Source organism: Agelaius phoeniceus, chromosome 10 (genome assembly GCF_051311805.1).
Source record: "Agelaius phoeniceus isolate bAgePho1 chromosome 10, bAgePho1.hap1, whole genome shotgun sequence".
Classification (NCBI taxonomy): domain Eukaryota; kingdom Metazoa; phylum Chordata; class Aves; order Passeriformes; family Icteridae; genus Agelaius; species Agelaius phoeniceus.
The window spans coordinates 10,075,605-10,092,490 of NC_135274.1; the positions used below are offsets into that span (position 1 = coordinate 10,075,605).

Here is a 16,886-nt window from a genome sequence, read left to right on the forward strand (position 1 = left end):
TCCAAGGTGGATGATCTAAGTTGATCCTCAGTGTTAAAAAAAAATTGTGGGGTAGTGGCAAAAGTGAAACTAACAGGGTTTGAGCACAGTGAATTGCTGGCTGATGTGTTTAATTAAGAATGGATGTTTTCAAATAAATGTGATTATCTACAAACTTGTAATTTGAAAGGCTATGCAATGGCACCTATAAGAATGCCAGTTAAGTGGACTAAGAATTGTCTGATACCTCCCAGTATGTCAGAAATTAGATTTGGAGGCCTGGTAAAAAAAAAATTGGCACATTTCCTTTAGTTATCTATGAGTAAATAGACAATTATTGACATCTGTGACCAATGCAAAGGCTGCCAAGACAGGCAGCTGAAAGGCCAGGATTGCAATTAAGAGCAATCAAGCTACAATTTCTTAAAATAAGGCAGATATTAATAATGCCAGGCTCAATATAGGCACTAAATATCTGCATATAGCTCAGTCTCCCAGTTTGAGCTGATCACCAGAGATAGATGCTGCAGTTCAATTCCATACCTCTAACTTGGAATTAGTCCCAGACTTCCCTCCTCTTGTCTTGTGAATTGAGGTCCATGGTGTAAATCTTCTTTTCAAGTTGTTTATTGTGTAATTATTACTATAAAAGCCAATGTTTATGGATGTTCTTAGTTATGGAGCTAACTATTACACCTCTAATTTCACAGCTGAACCTTATTAAATGGGAAGCTATTACTATGATTTACTGTGGAACTAAAATTTTCTACACTTCACCATACCTTTCATTTAATTAAATGAGGGCAGTAAAAAGAAGGGAGTGCAACTTCTTCTGGTGGTTTTGGGGGTTTTTTGGATTTGTTTTTTTTTTCCAAGACAACTGTCAATTACTGAATGCAGCATTATTTATTACGTACACCTTTCACATTGAACACAAATAGGCTGACTTCCCAGCTTTGCTAAGCTGATCATTACCTTAAAAGAATGAATAGCATGAACATTTAGTTTAAAAAATTCAATTAATAAATTCAAGAGGTAGCTGAAATCCCTGAGAATCAATCCTGTAGAAAAAGGAAGCTCCTGTCACAAGTTGATTCTCTTCAGGGGTTGCTTGTTTTCATGAGATTGCTATTTCAGTTTTGTCAGGGAGGCCAGTGGGGCAGACAGGGGAGAAGATTCTCTGTAACATTTTCTGTGAACCTGTCAAGTTGTTTCATTTTGATAAAACAGGGATATCATCTTTCCTTTTCAAACAGTTTGTGCTCTGTTAAATTCCATGTGCAAAGTATGGAGACTCCTGAAAGGTACTGCCAAACCAGGGGTTTCTTTCTTAAATAAGGGACTCTTAAATGTTACATTAGGAGTGAAGATAATTACACCTTCCACTTCACACCACTCCTTTGAAGACTGATATATAATCCACTGTCAGGATTTCCTAAGCCCTTCTTTATTCTTTTCAGCCTAAGTAAGGCTTTACTCTGGACTCAAACCCCATGATTAACATCACCTCCTGTGATGTTAAATTGTCACCTCAGATGGTCATGCAAAAGCACAGGATCACTAAAACATTACAGAAAACACTGAATAAAACTTGAAATTAAGAATATCTTTCAATATAATAATGCCTCTAGTTTTCTGTTCAAGGGAAGTAAAACCAATGAAAGTGAACTAACAATTAAATAATTTTATGAAATTACCTGAGAACATATAACTAGATTTGTTATCTCTTTCTACTTGTATTTTTAAACTTAAAAAATTATTTACTTCTAATCATACACATCCATACTGATATTTACATTTTATTAATGGTATGGAATGGTTAAGTCTCAAAAGTTTTATGCTTTTTTTTTATGATGGAGCACATACAAGTTTGAGGATTGATCATTGATCTTTTCCATCTATATTTGATTATGGATGCCTATGCCATAAAACAAAGATAAAAACTAGAATGCTCTTCTAGGCCAATAGGATTCACTGTCAAAAAGTTAATTCTGTGCATTTTAAAGCAACGGGGAGCATTTCAGACTTCTGTCTTTAAAACTTTAATTTTGTGTGTTCAGTGGCAATAAGAAGGTTCCATTAGTAACTTTTAAGAAAGTGGAAGGCATTGAGTGTCAAATGTATGTTGAAATCCCCAAATTCAGTCAGTCAAAAGCCTCTCTTCCTTAGGGCTGCTGTAAGCAGCTCTTCTCCATTTATTACCTAGCTCAGATTACACCAAAGCACAGTGCAAAGGCCAGGGGAACATCACAATTTCACCCATATTTTCTAGCATCTGTACTTTTTTTTCCCAGGTGTTGCTAGAGAGGCAAAACCACTGTGACCTTGAGGTCAAATCTCAGGGCACTGAGGTATTGGCAGAAGAGAAGGAGCTCAAATGACCATCAGTGCACATATGGACCAAGCAGGACCCCAGCACAGGCATTTCAGTTTCCAGAGGGATTTGGAAAAGTGTCAAATATGTGCCCAGCACATCTCTATCTGTTCTCTGCTGCTCGTTTCAAGCTAGATTTTATTCCCTGTATTGTTTTTCAATAATCAGTGGAACTATTTTCATCAGTTACACAAGGAGTAAAAATAACTGGCCTAAACTCTACCTTACACTGTGTCGCTTACTGGTTTCAAGCTTTGTTTAAGATTATGGACAGAGACAATGCCTCTAAATCTCTCTAAATCAGAGCCCTAGGATAAATCTCACTGTACAAATTTGTAATTTGGCACAGGCAATAAAACAGCTTGGTGCAGATGCCTCGAAAAATCTGTGCCATGTGTAAATGTCCTGATTTCAAACCTCTGAAGTAACTGGCACTGCTCTTATGAATTATTTCAGTATCTTGAGGTCTCTTTAAGATGTTGCAGGGTATCTTTGTTTCACTGAGCAAATACCTTACTCCATCATCTGCTGGCATCTCTCTCACACATGCTTAATTGACAAATTGTGAACCTTAAGAAAAACTAAAAATAACAAACAAATAAGCAAACCAACCACTAAAAAACCAAAACAAAATTCTCCAAGTTACTCTGACTTCCAACCATCTCTGCAGTGAAGGTCTCAAGCTAAGTTGGTGCAGTGACACTGCATTTGCTATGGCACCAGAGTATCAGCCATCTGCATTGATAGATAGCAAGGTTAAATTTCAATGTCAAGAAAACTGCAAGGAATCCATGTGCCATCCCAGGAGAGTTTCTGAATCACTGGTGAAACAGAAAGTAGGAGATGCCTGCTTTTTTTTTTTTTTTTTGTACCAAAAGCCACAAACTGCTTGTAATATATTGCACATGACAAGGCATAATCCACCCTGTGCACTAAATGTGTGGGGCAGTAATGTCATGGGAATGCAGGGATTTTGAGTGAGCATTGTAAATCTTACAGCATCAGGAATACTGAGCAGCACTAATATCTAGAAATAACTTCTTCCCTGGGTTAGGATTATTTTTGAGGCCTTTTTCCAGTTTCTTGACATCAGCTGTCATGTTACAACACAAAATATAGAACATTTGTAAATATTTTTCAGTACTAAAGTAAACTCTTGGTATGTCTATTCAAAAACCAGCTACAGAAGAGTTTTGAACAGGAGTAGAACATTTCAGTTTGACTTCAATGGCAGCTGAGTACCCAACTCCCAGAGGCTCTTCCTAACTCCCCACTACCACACCCCCCTTCCAAACAAGAGGCTTTGCTATTACATGGTAGAATTAGAACCACAAGTATAATTGTATTAAACATTCTTCTGGTCAACCTGGGCATCCTATTAACAATATTCTAACAAGCCCATTGAGAGTCTGCCTAAAAATACTGAGCAAAGCAGTACTTTCTCAAAAAAAGCATCAATATGTCTGACACAAGTGTGCACTCAAGTGCCAGAAGACCACTTAGCTCAAATGTTCTGTTTGGCATCTTGGCAGCACACTGCAGAACAGGGAGACCCCTAACAAACTTCCATTAAAGTTCTCTGAACAGCAGAGTTGGGTCAGGCTGCCAGGGCCCCTGTGTCAGTGCCACTGGTCCAGAAGTGCAGGATGGAGGCAGCACTCCTTCAAGCTGAGTCAGTTTGAGTCAGTGTCTCATCTCTGAGCAGCACTGCATGACATGTAAATAGAATCATAGCTGCCATCCCTGCAGCTGTGCTTTTCTATTCTGGATTTTCTACACTGTTATTTTAGGTAGCAGAATAGATGAGTTGCTGGTGCTGCTCTCTTCCATCAACCTGTATTTTTGCAATGAAGGAATCGGGTCAGCCTGCTTGCTTTCTCTCTTACATGTACAGGCACATACACATAGGAGATTCTGCATTTAAGGATGTTATTTTTAATTCATGTGCAGCTCACCCTGTATGGAGAAGGAAGAGGGCTGTTATACAACTATCTAAGCAGCAGGGTCAGTCTCTAAGACAGCAGCTCTTTGAATCAAAGATATATAAGGCATATGTCTTCACATGAATGTATAAGTAAAAGGTACCTATAAAAAAAAAGCTATAGATAAAGCTAGAAACCAAAAGATGAAGTGCAAGAAGTTGCCTTTTCCAGGCTCTGTTAGCCAAGGAGGATACAGTGGGTGTCTGGCATGTGCATCAGGTCAGTGAATGCCTATGTACCCTGTTGCCATCAGCAGATTAAATCATGATAAACAGCCCATGAAGCTCAGGGCATATGCTTTATTATAAATTCCCTTGAAAAGCTGTGAACTCACAAACTACATTAATCTACTCAGGGCAGCTCCCACAAAGACAACAATCCCATTCTACCATCAGTGAATGCAGACAATGCCTTTTCACTATCATTCCACCATGCTGCAGTAGGACAGCACATATAATGATATTAATCCTTAGTCTCTATGCTGACAAGAACCAAAAATTCTCCTCAGGTTGTAGGGGAACATTTAAGTTCCACAACAACCTCAGCTGTACACTGTAGCTCTTTCTTCCTTACCTTCAGCTGCCTTGATGGTGTAGCCATTCTCTTCATTTGGTGGTACTTCCAGGACCTGCATGACTCTGTCCAGCAAACCATGGATGATCTCAAAGCCTGGGCTTTTGTTGTAATAAATAGCACATAAATGTCTGTAGTTTCTTGCCCCTACATCTGCAGAAGAAGGAGGCAATTATGTTACCTGGGAAACTTTATCACACTTCTAACTAACCTTGCCTTTTGTATCACTTTTCTTCTTCTGTCCTGTGAGGCACTTGTGGCTGAAAGGAGAAATAACTATGTAAAATGGCTTCTCTCACAGACTGCAATGTAGCCTGAGGAAATACTGGAATTTCTTTAACCCAGTCAGAATGTAAAGAAAGATTTCAAGTACCCTATGCCTTGAGCAGCAAAGAGGGTTGCTATATACAAGGATCTTGTATGCAATGACAGGTACCAAGTGTAAAGCTAAGTGTTAAAGAAATTTAAAATAGACAAGCCAAAATGTAAATACCCAGCAGGCATGGAGAAGCTTGTGGTGCTGGTGGGAAAGCTAAATATTTATAGAACTCAGCTGTAGGACAACTACCAGCACAAAACAACCTGCCCCCAACCTGAAATGAGTGTAATAATGTTAGCATGGTGATCTGTGAAAAGATCTTAATTCACAGAGGTTCCCAAATCACAACTGATGCTTTCTGGGATCATTTTGGACATCTCTGCAACCAAGTGATGATGAAAAATGTGCTGCACTGCACAAACCCAAGACAGTGACATAAGTATCTCCCACTTGGGACAAATCCATGAGTCAAACCCCTGCCTTAGGCCTTCTGACATTATTGATTTCAGCAAACTGTTTCCCTTTTTTTTAATTTTCAGAATAAGTATGTAGGAGCATGTTGTTACACTTGTACCCTGAGGCTACCCCACTGCAATGCACACTGTCTGGGATTAGTGGGGCTTCTGAGGCTTTACTAATCATGGCTTTCAGCATTTGGATCAAGTCAACAAGAACCAAGCTCAAAGAAACAAGAAAAAGAATGGCTTTTTCAGGCAGCAGACAGTTAAGCAGTGAAATATCTTCAGCACAGGCTTTTGTGGAAGCCAGGAGTTTGCACAGCTCTGAGGAGGCAGATGGAGTCCATAGCTGATAAATCCACTGCTTCTTACTACAAAGAATCACATTTATGCTGGGAAATCCCTGAGCTACTCCTGGCCATAGGGCAGGGGAGCCCTCTGGCAGCATTACCCTCCTCTGCCTCAGAAGCTCTCCTGCTTCTGCCCTGACAAGCTGGAGGTACAGTCAGGGCATTAACCTACCACATGAGAAATTAAAAATTAAATGAAATTTACATCTTGTTTATTTGATCCAACTAAACATTTAGTGCCAAAAAAAATCAGGAACTAAACAGGAAAAGATTTATTGAGTGACCAGAAATAGGTTAAAACACAGGAGCAGAGCCTAAACACAAGATGAAAGCTCAGCCTTTTTGAGGCAGGAATATTTCAAAATTTCTAGGGCAGCTACTCAGGACCACAGCTGCAAGTTCTCTCATCAGCCACTGAAAGCTGAACTTACAGTGGCAGTAAGTCTCCAATTTGTCACTCCATGTTTTTTTCCTGTCATTATAATAATGTGCAGTGTTAAATATTGCTGGAGAATCCAATCCTGAAGTTACAATGGCAACACAGGAAAGTAAAGGCTACAGGGGGTAAATATCAATAAATGCAGTGTCTGGTTTTGGGTCTGAGCATTCTGGCTGCTCTCTCTGTGTGTCACTTGTGTCTCTGTTTCCCAGCCCTAAGATACCAACAAGTAGTGCTGTCATAGATGGTCAACCATTTATCTTCATGTTATACTGAGCAACAGAATAGAAAAATATGATTTTTCCTTCCCTAAGACAGCATGTTCTTTGGACTAGAGATTCAGTAGAATGGTTTCTTTATTTTATGAGTAATTATAGTAGCAGATGTTGTGACAACTATCTGAATTTTAATTTCAGTATGATTAAGATAATCAGTGGTGCCTTCAGACCAGAGTTCTTAACTAAAGCATCAGAAATAAACATACACAACATTTTTTATACCTCATGTTTTCAATTTTAGGAATATTTGGTAAAGGAAAGATTGTTTTTTTCAAGTGTTATAAAATTTACTCCTTTACAGAGTTCTATCACAACAGAGGAAGTTCATTCCCCACAAGTGATAGGAAGGAAAAAAGATACTGGGATTTGTAGGCAAAAGCTGGCAGATGTTAGAAATGCTTCAGTTCTTTATAAGTCACTTAAGAGCTCTCATGTCATGCCATGAAACATTTCTATTTTTCAAGTGAGCTTGCCAAGTATGTCAACCCAAATTATACATAAATATATATATATATGTGTGTATATATTTCTGAGACTTCAAAGCACTTCCTGGGGATGCTGCTGGAAAACAATCCAAAGGATGGGCAGCTGCTTAGGAATATGTGAGCCAGAAGAGTGCAGAGCAAGATAAAGCCCTGTTGTACACTGCTCCCTTGAAAATTAGAGCTGCTTCAGAGAAATGACCTGGTGATCTGAAAGGGGACACCTGCTCATGCAAACTTGTCTTTTAGCCTCCCAAACTATTTTCTGCAGAAAACCAACACTTCCAGACAGTTGGAAATATGCTTCAAAAGGTGGCAGCAGCTGTATTCACAGATGATGTAAAATGTGCCAAATGTGTGCTACCATAAGCTTGCCAGATTCTCCAAGATCATTGGTCAGAGATGATTTTCTAATGGATTAATTTCTTTTGTTGTGGTGAGAAAAAGGGTATTCTCTCTTAGGCCTGGTGGTAAAGGTGCTGATTTATACCCTAACCTAGTGTAACCATCCTACAGAAGTGATTACCTGCTGCTACAAATTACCCACACAAATGCTGTGCAACATAGTCAAAATCAGCACATTTCCTTCTGCCCTGAGAAAAACCATTTTTGCTCAAATTTGGTTCCATTTAGTTATATTAAATCTGTCACATTTTGCTAATTTAATACATCAAAACTTTCTGTGAGGTAAGTCTGAAGAGAATTATGTTCAGTTCACCTTGGTAAGCACAAGTTCTGTGTACTTTATGAAAACCCAGAGTGTTTAAAAGAGCTGGTTCATTCACACCTGGATCACTGCAAGATGCCATTTCAAATACAGTTCATTTCAGTGCTCTTTTGACCCATACTTTTGAAATTATTAATTGGGAATTCTGCATGCCAAAATCATGAAATAATAAAATTAAATTAAGTCAGTCTGATGACATAAGCCTTGTGCAAGAAATCTCATTCCATATGTGAGAGGACAACCTCACATTTTCAATGTTTGCCTTTCTCCACCACTCCCTCCCCACCTCCAAACTTTTTATTAGGCAAGTTTAATTTTGGGAGACAATTTGGGGAAGACAGTAGTGATTCTAAACACAAGATTAAAACCCATTTCAGATACTGCTCACAGTCTGCAAGGGCTCAGGCCATGAGAGGGCTGCCCAAGAGCAGACAGCACAAAGCTGCTGTCTCAGAAGTCTTTGTCTGTTGCAATGATTCCCATCAAAATTAAGTACACCATAAAATCATTCTTTATAAAACTGTTAAGCAGCCATCTACATAAATGAAAGCTTTCAAGAGCTGCACTTGACAAACCTGAAATAAAATTAGGAATAATTTAACTCATAAACTTTATAATGCCAGACTAAATGTGCTCCTTAGTCCAAGATAAACAGCCCCACTCTTGGTTCTAAAGAAAGCTGATGCCATTCTGCCATCTGTCCCACGTTTTTTGCATTCTAGCTAACTGCATGCCCAACAAGGAATGAGCTGCACCACCAAATTGTCTGTATTTAATAAAAAAGAGCCTACATGGTTTGCTAAAGCTGCTTGTTTTGCTTGGCAAGGCTCTTTTTTCCTTCAAAAAGGAAAAAAGGTAATCTACCAATTAAATTCATCACCAAAGCAATTTACTTGCCTTTTTGTTTAGGCCTTATATAAAACTTTGGTTTGCAGATTCCAGATACTTTAAACACCAGCAGTAAAATCTGAAAACAGATAATGAAACAACAGAACCATTGCTACTACTGAATTTAAAGTAATGTCAGCCTTTTTACTGAGGCAAAACTTCATTCAACTCCTCCCAAAAGCTGTAGCTTGGGCACTCCTTTTCTCTCAATATACCATAGATAAAGACATGAATCAGTAAAATTTAGGCAAATTTTTAACATTTAAAAATACATTTTTACAGTTCATTTTATTGTGATATATTTTTCCAGATAAAGGTAATTTGAAATTTTGATCATATACAGGGAAATCAGTGCAAAGAGGCCCCAAAACACAGGAAGGATTTCACTGAAGCTTTTGGAAAGTGAACCAGCTGCTTTGCCTGTTTCACTTACAACAATTAAGGCTATATAGCTTAGGGCAGCCATGCTTTCTTAGCATAGCTGGATGAAGTGGAAAGATAAGAATTATAATTTTATTAATGAGAGAGGAAATTTTATACTGTGGAGCTTTTTATTTATGGATACAGTTTTTTACACAGACTTTTCCATTCTCTATCCTGTATCTCTGCTACCAATCTTATTCTTCCTATCAGTTATCAGCTTCTCAGAAAATAATTTGGGAGAACAAATACAAGCAATCACATTTAAAGATGATGGAAAAAGGATTCATGTTGAGACACACTGACCCCAAAATCTTCCTCTGAATAACTGCTCTCTATAGGATCTGCCTATAAATAAAACCTGCTCTTCCCAGGCTTGAGACATTCTGCTTTCCAGCTGGCACAGCCCTGCACATGACTGAGACTGCAGTGGCCTAAGCAGGCTCTAGAACTGTAACAGCAAAATGCCTTTGTTATTTCTGCTTTCCAGGGTTTGTGCCACTTGCAAACACTGCCAGCAGGTTCTCTCATGAATACATCCCTGATAAAAATATCAATTATGTTCCTGATAAGAATATGAAGGAGCACTAGATTAAAAGCAACAAAAATTTAGAGCAGATTATTTTTTAGTCTTGTTTATGCTTGCAGTTTTTCAGTATCTGTGACAGATTTTAATGAATATTTAGATGCCTAAAAGCAGTTTGCAGTGTATCTCCTTGTACTTTTGAGAGAGCATCTAAAATGAACAGTGTTTCCAGCCACTCTAAAATCCAGCCTGTAAAACAAGCTCTTAAATCTTGTGCTGTGCACATTAACACAAAATCCCATTGTAGTTATTATTATGGAAATGCCTATTTTAAAGGAAATAGAGATTACCTTTACTATTACTATTTGGTATGCAAATGTATTTCCATTATCAAAGATTCTGAGGAACCTTCTCTTCTTACCTGTATTAGGATCTTTTACTACAATGTCAGAAATCTCAAAGAGTTTGAGAGGCAAGGGCATCTTTCTGTTGGCAGCAATAGTTTTCAGCAGCCCAGGAAGGAGGGTTGTACGTGCCACCTGCAGGACAAACAGAGATGCTGCAAGTCAAATACCTTCCAAAATACCTGGTTTTCTTCTTTTTTGTTTTGTCCATTCATAACAAGAATTTAATTTAAAAGTAGTCAAGTGGAAATACTGCCTTTATCTCTTCTGTTTAAGCAACTTTCATTTAGAAGTTTTAAACATGGAAATGTACATTCTCTCCATATTTTATATACTGCATTTTCTCAAAGAGTTTATGTGTGAGCTTAAGAACTGGTACCATTTCACAGGTGGCTGAGTTGCAGTGCAGCATAGAAAAAAATACAGAAAGTGAAAAAAAATTCCATACATTTACTCTCACTTATACAAAAGGCAAATTCTAAGTTTGCTCTAGCTAAGATCAAATGATCTAGAAAGAAGTATTAAAATACTTCAAGAGCATCACAGAATTAAAAAAAACAAACCAAGAGTAATAGTAATGATCAATATTTAAAAAAACCCCAAATTTTTCCTACCCAAAGCTCAGGATATTTAGAGACTGCCAAGTCTAACAGTTCCTTCTATGCTGAATAGGGTTTCTAGATAAAGGAGCTGATCAACCATCTGGGATTTTCTGAATAAGACTGCCCAGTTTTGCCACATTCTGCCACACAGGGCATGGTACTTTGCTTTCTTGAAAATCTGATAGTATTTCACACTGGAAGAGAGATTTCTCAGTGCAGTAACAGAAGATGACACATTCAGCACATAAATATACACAAGCCCTTTAATGCAGGATATGCAGCTTATAGTTTATAAATTTTATTTCCTCTAAGTTCCTTTCTCTCCTTTTTAAATATAGAACCCATGACAGTATTGCTCTGAGTGTAAATGATGTCACCTGAAATTCTGCTGTTTTGGGGTTTGCGATGCGCACGGCGTTTGTGGCAGAGATATCTGTGCCAAGTTTATCTGCAATATCTTCTTGAGAACACTGAAAATGAGACAAAAACATATCAAGGTCAAGTAGTTAAAATAGACAGTAAGGCAATGATGAAATTTGATCTCAAGAATGAACAATAGAATTGTAGCACTGCCCCATAATATAGCCTCTCACATGTAACACTCGTAATACAAATTAAGCCTCAGTCTTAAACCAGTTTGCCTACTTAGTCTTATTTATAAGTGTTAATTACTAAATAAAATTAAGCTGGGTTAAAAAAAAAAGCAAGTGTTTATTTAGGCTTCTGTCATGGATTGTTGTAATTTATTTTAAAAACAGGCTCAGATTCTGCAGCTTGACTTGCAGTGGGCGAAGTACTTTATTCTGAAAATAGCACTTGTGGAGTGACTGGTATCTGTTCTTTCACACAAAGTAAAACAATCCCTTGAGGAGATTTTACTTTACTTAGATACTGTACAGTACTGTCTATGAAAAACACCTCAATTTTCAGAGCTGTGTATAAGATTCTTGTAGTTTGTTCAATTTTTTGGGTTGAAGTGTTTTTAAAGCCTGTATTCTAAAGGTGTGGTTTTAAGCTGGTAAGTAAAACAATATCCATTCACTTTATCAGGCTCAGCCCATGTCTGTGCACATACTGCAATAGATGCTACTTCTAAGATCCACACTTCAGATTTCCAGAATTTATAGCTTTATTAGAGTAATAAAGAAACAGTAGCAGACTAGGCATGTAATTGAGGATTTGCTTGTGTACTGCAGTCTCCTAGAAGTGTTCCCTTTGCACTGGCAGCACTCACAAAGTGTGTTGATAGACCAACTGTGAGAAAAATGAGCAGATGATACCATCTGAAAAAGTGGATTATTGAATAATCATTTTTTAAAAATCCCAAATAACACAAGGAATGCTGAATTTAGGAGGAGAGAACTGTGTTAAACAGTTTTCAGATGTGTACCTAAACTACAGCATGTTACTGTGATTTAACTACATGGATTCTGGCTAAACTGGAGCTCCTCACAGAAGGCAACATTATTGTGTACAAGTGTAACTTGGGGCTCTACCCAAGAAATAGACTGAGTGCACAAATACATAAGCAGTGTTTGTCATGTAAAATTGGGGTACAGAATGTTGTAGCATAAATTCTATCAAAGTCATAAGCCTCACTTAATAAAGTGTCACTCAGACTGTGAGTTTTATCCTGCCACAGCAGAAATACAAATAGGAAATGTGATACCATGACACACTGCATGACCTTCAAAAATTCTGCTGTTGCAGTTCATAAAGGTTCTCAGTTGTAGCAACATAATGTATTAAATATTCCAGACATGTTACCTTTTTGGTGCTGAAAAAATGAACTATGTGTTCTAAGAATCAAGCAAGAGTGCAGCACTCAAAAATGAATAATGAATTAAGAAATATTAATTTTGGATAATTATATTAATGAATAAAGAAAAACTTTAAAAACTGTCTATATGTACTGCTGCCTCAACATGGCAGTAACCACAGGCCTTAATACCTCTGTCAGATATTAGCACTGCAGCACAATACTACTTATTGTCCTGGTTACTTAAATGAGTTAATAACCAAATATTAAAACTGGAATATATTTTTCAGAATGAGATCAAATTTTGCTTTTCAAGCTCTGTGAAATCTAAAGTGTTAAAATTTTATTCAGTTCATTCAAATTAGCAAATCTGGTTGCAATACCTGAATCTTTCAAATGCCAGAAGTCTTTTTAGGAGCCTGAAATGCTGCATCTTAAAATATTTGAGTAGATTAGTAAAAAATAATCTGTGAGTAAGCCACTCTCTCTTATCTTAAGAGGTTGTGTACTTTCAAGGATTTATACCTCTGACCATCTAGTAAGTTTTAGGTTCAGGAAGAAATTGAGAAGTTCCACAGAGATTTTAACAGAATATGTGATGGAGCTCCCCATATGGTAAAATGTGCACAAACTGAACATTTAGGCAAAGGCTTTGATCTTGCAACAGAAAGGATTTTTAAAAATGTATATTATATTTTCAATAGCTGCCTATGCCAGTCTCCATATGGGGATAGTTACCACATACATTTGGAGGGCATAGGAGGATATTTAACATCTTTGTTTTTAATAGCAGATCAGGTGCTCTGATCCAGTTCACAGCTAAGGGGCATGAGCAAGTGGCCATGACAAAGATGTTGTTTCCTACTGTACATTCTGGTTTAGCACATTATCCTGCTGTATAATTTCCATAGTACAAATTATGGCATCAGTTAGTACCAGAGTGGCACTTGCTGCTGCAGAGTCCTAATTCTTGGTCAAAGACTACTGCCATGGCTGTAACAAAGAATACCTAAAACCAGTGATAACAATGTTATATTTTTTATCTATATTTGTTATCTATGTACCATATATCAATTTGTTATCTTTATTCAAAACCATACCCGTGGTGAAATTTACAAAGGATGTCCCCCTAGTGTCTGTATATTGTAACTTTTTTATGAGTATTCTTAAAATAAGCTCTTTGCAGACTGAATGCAAAAGAATCGTGGGCAAGTGACAATACTAAAGAGAAATACAGAAACAGGTAAATCTCAATACACTATAGGAATACCCACCAGAAAGTACTAAATTTTCATGTTGTTTTTCCAGATTATTGAATTAGGATGAATTTCACATCTGGTGACCAAAGTCTTGAGAGAGATTTGCTGTCTTACAATTTCATCCTATCAAGTTAAACTAAAACCAGTCCTTCAGCAGCTATTTCCCTCTCTATACTTAGAACCACATTAACAGTGACTCATTTAATTTCTCTGACCTACAAACTCACCAAATATTATACTGTGATTCCAAAGCCCTAGTAAACAATCAGCTGCCAAAACAGCACTGGATGATACTGATACATTTATACAATAACATATCCTCAGACCTCCCTCTGCAGTTCTGATTGCATCACTGTTCAAACATGCAATTAAGAAAAATATGAAATCAATGTAATGTACCAGGGCAAAAGTGAGTGCTTCAGTGAATCCAGCAGCTGCCAAGTCCAGCCTCAGAAGTTCTGCAAGCTTATTGAGGGGGAGCTAAAATGAAACAAAACAGTTTTCAGCTTCCATCTAAAAGCATTTTGCTATTCTTTCCCGAGGTGATTCTGCCTGTTACGTGATGGTGAATTCACTAGGGAGGGACTATGTTTGTGTGCTTAAAATTTTTGAAAGCATTAGCCAGCTGCCTTTAGGCTTGCCTGAGGAAATGAATCTCCCAATTAGAGATTTAATACGGGTTCTCTACTTAAACCCTGTCTTTTTTCAAGTACCAGCAACCACTGGTCTTAGACTTATTCAAATCAGCGGGGCATCTGTTTTGTATCCCATCCATGGTAAATACTTCTCAAGGCAAAGCATGTCAAAATATTTAATTCCTAGGTTCTGTTTTCCCCAAAGCCCTTCTGGCATGCAGCAGTCATTTACTGACAACAGAGCATTTATTTGAAGGAGCAATCTTACTTGATTAGCTATGGTGTACGTTTTCGGGATCTGCATCTGAATGTTGTTATAACCATAAGCTATTGCTGCATCTTCTACGATATCACAGGCATGGATAATGTCTGCTCTGGTAGGAGGGATTTCAACCTCTAGCTGGTTCCCATTCCCTGTGACGTGGGACTTCAAACACATCCTAGTCAGCAGCTTTGCCAGGCTCGATGGAGTTTCACTGAAACAAAACAAGAGAGTGGTAATTTATGGATGTTGCAATGTATTGACTGGTTTTGTAAAGGAATCAATGTTTTCTCTGCATTGCCTCATATCCTGAACAATCTCTAAGTGCTGTATGGACTGTACACAGACTTAGCATTCAAACAGAACCAGCTCAGATTCTCACTCATGAGATGGTCATTTTCCTTTAGTTAATAACAGTCGTGGGAAGCCATAAAGAATCCTTCACTTTCTCTGAAAGCAGGGAACTCTGTTACAGAGTCGATCTAATTACCCAAGATAACCCCTGAAGTTTTGATAAATTAAAAAAAATCACAAAGTCTAAACATTTTTAAAACAATGCAATAATCAATGTCTTCTAGTACCTTTGTCATGGTTAATAAAAACTATGTTTTAATTTGCAGTAACACACCTGATTCCTACTTTCTTGTTAATGTATTCAGGTTTCACCTTCTCTGTTCGATAAGCCAGCTCCTAAAAAGAAAGAAAAAGATTTTAATATACATATACAGTGGCTGCCATTTCTACCTAAGAGGATTCAATCTCAGTAATCTAGCTTCTAAATGCCATACTAAAATGACACCCACAGAAGACAAATATGGAATATTAGGCTATATTTAGCATTCTAAAGTGAACAGGATTGTTGAAAATATACTCCAGTATGTGATGCAAAAGCTGTTCTTGGTTAAGCTGGAAGGGTGAATGCAGCATGAAATCCCTGTTATTGAAACTTCCGATAATTTCTGATATATGCAAGTAACAGAGTCACTGAAAGTTTCTGGTGAGTTCATCCTAAGTCAAAGCCCTAAAGCACAGAATGGTCATGCATGAGATCTCATGGTCTTGTACAGATCAAATGACTTTTAAGAGGAAAAGGAAGGAAAACTTTCTATTTCTTTATTGGCACACAAATACCTACCAGTATTTTACTTAGCAAGTGTGCAGTGTTTAAGGAACATATTTTATATGTACTTATGTCTTTCATGTTTTTCTAAACTTCTTGATATACAAATATAGCATCTGAATTCTTGGTTGGTTTTTTTTTTTTTTCTCTATCTTATCTAGGGAAGCTGCTTTTGTTACTGCAGAGATTTCTATTTTGTTGGATATCTTTTCAGGATTCTACATCTTTCCTCAGGTGATTTAAAACTGACATTGTGAAAAGAAAAAGCTAAAATTACACTAGAAAACCTCTCAGCAAAAATAAGTTTCTTTCCCTCTAAACAGTTTGTACTCCCTTGGTGTATCTGATTTTATGAACTCAACCAGAGTTCATAACTCAGAGTTCACAGTTCATAACCAGAGTTCAACTCTGTCTTCAGTTACTTTCAGGAAACAGGAGGAATTGCTTTCTTTATACTTATTAAGAGAACACAAATGTAAGACTCTATTACTGTGAACAGATCTGTCTGGGGCTCTGAACTGAACTTGAAGTCAACATTCTGCCTTTTAGACTTTTACATAGTTGGTGTTTGTGAAGTGAGAGCCTGAAAAATGCAGCGTTACAAGGTTATTTCAACTGAAGGGCATTAAAGCTTCCAGATCTGATAAGTACATTATGCTGAGGCTGATTTCAGTTGTCCATAGGCTCAAGGCTGAAGGACTTCTTCCTGCATTCATTTTTCCTGATTTGGAACATGTAGGTTTTAAAAGCTTTAGACACAGATGATGACCTTTGATTGCAATCTTTACTTGTTCCTGAAAAAGTTCCTATCACAGACATGCTACACCATAATAGTGGTTTTTTAACCTCATCACAATTCAATGGAGCTTCAAAATGACTTTCCTTGACAAGGAGAAGCTGGAGCTGGAGTTATTTTTTGTGGGGTTAGAGGAGGTTCTGACTCATTAATATAGAGAAAGTGCTAATCTGGATTTTCAACCTATACCTCAGAACCAGCAGATGCTGCCACTGCAGGAAAAAAAACCAACATCACTGTTCCCAGACTCTGTG

At 37.5% G+C, this 16,886-nt stretch overlaps 1 protein-coding gene across 1 annotated transcript in view; it reads right to left on the reverse strand.

The window, feature by feature from the left end:
* FARSB (phenylalanyl-tRNA synthetase subunit beta) overlaps positions 1-16,886 on the reverse strand; it is a 35,872-nt gene that overhangs the window by 10,314 nt on the left and 8,672 nt on the right. Inside the window, exons 11-16 of the mRNA XM_054639200.2 lie at positions 15,345-15,406; positions 14,723-14,930; positions 14,219-14,299; positions 11,179-11,271; positions 10,217-10,334; positions 4,909-5,061 (exon numbers count right to left, since the gene is read on the reverse strand). Of these exons, the coding sequence (XP_054495175.2) occupies positions 4,909-5,061; positions 10,217-10,334; positions 11,179-11,271; positions 14,219-14,299; positions 14,723-14,930; positions 15,345-15,406 (715 nt within the window). The remainder of the gene's footprint in view (positions 1-4,908; positions 5,062-10,216; positions 10,335-11,178; positions 11,272-14,218; positions 14,300-14,722; positions 14,931-15,344; positions 15,407-16,886) is intronic.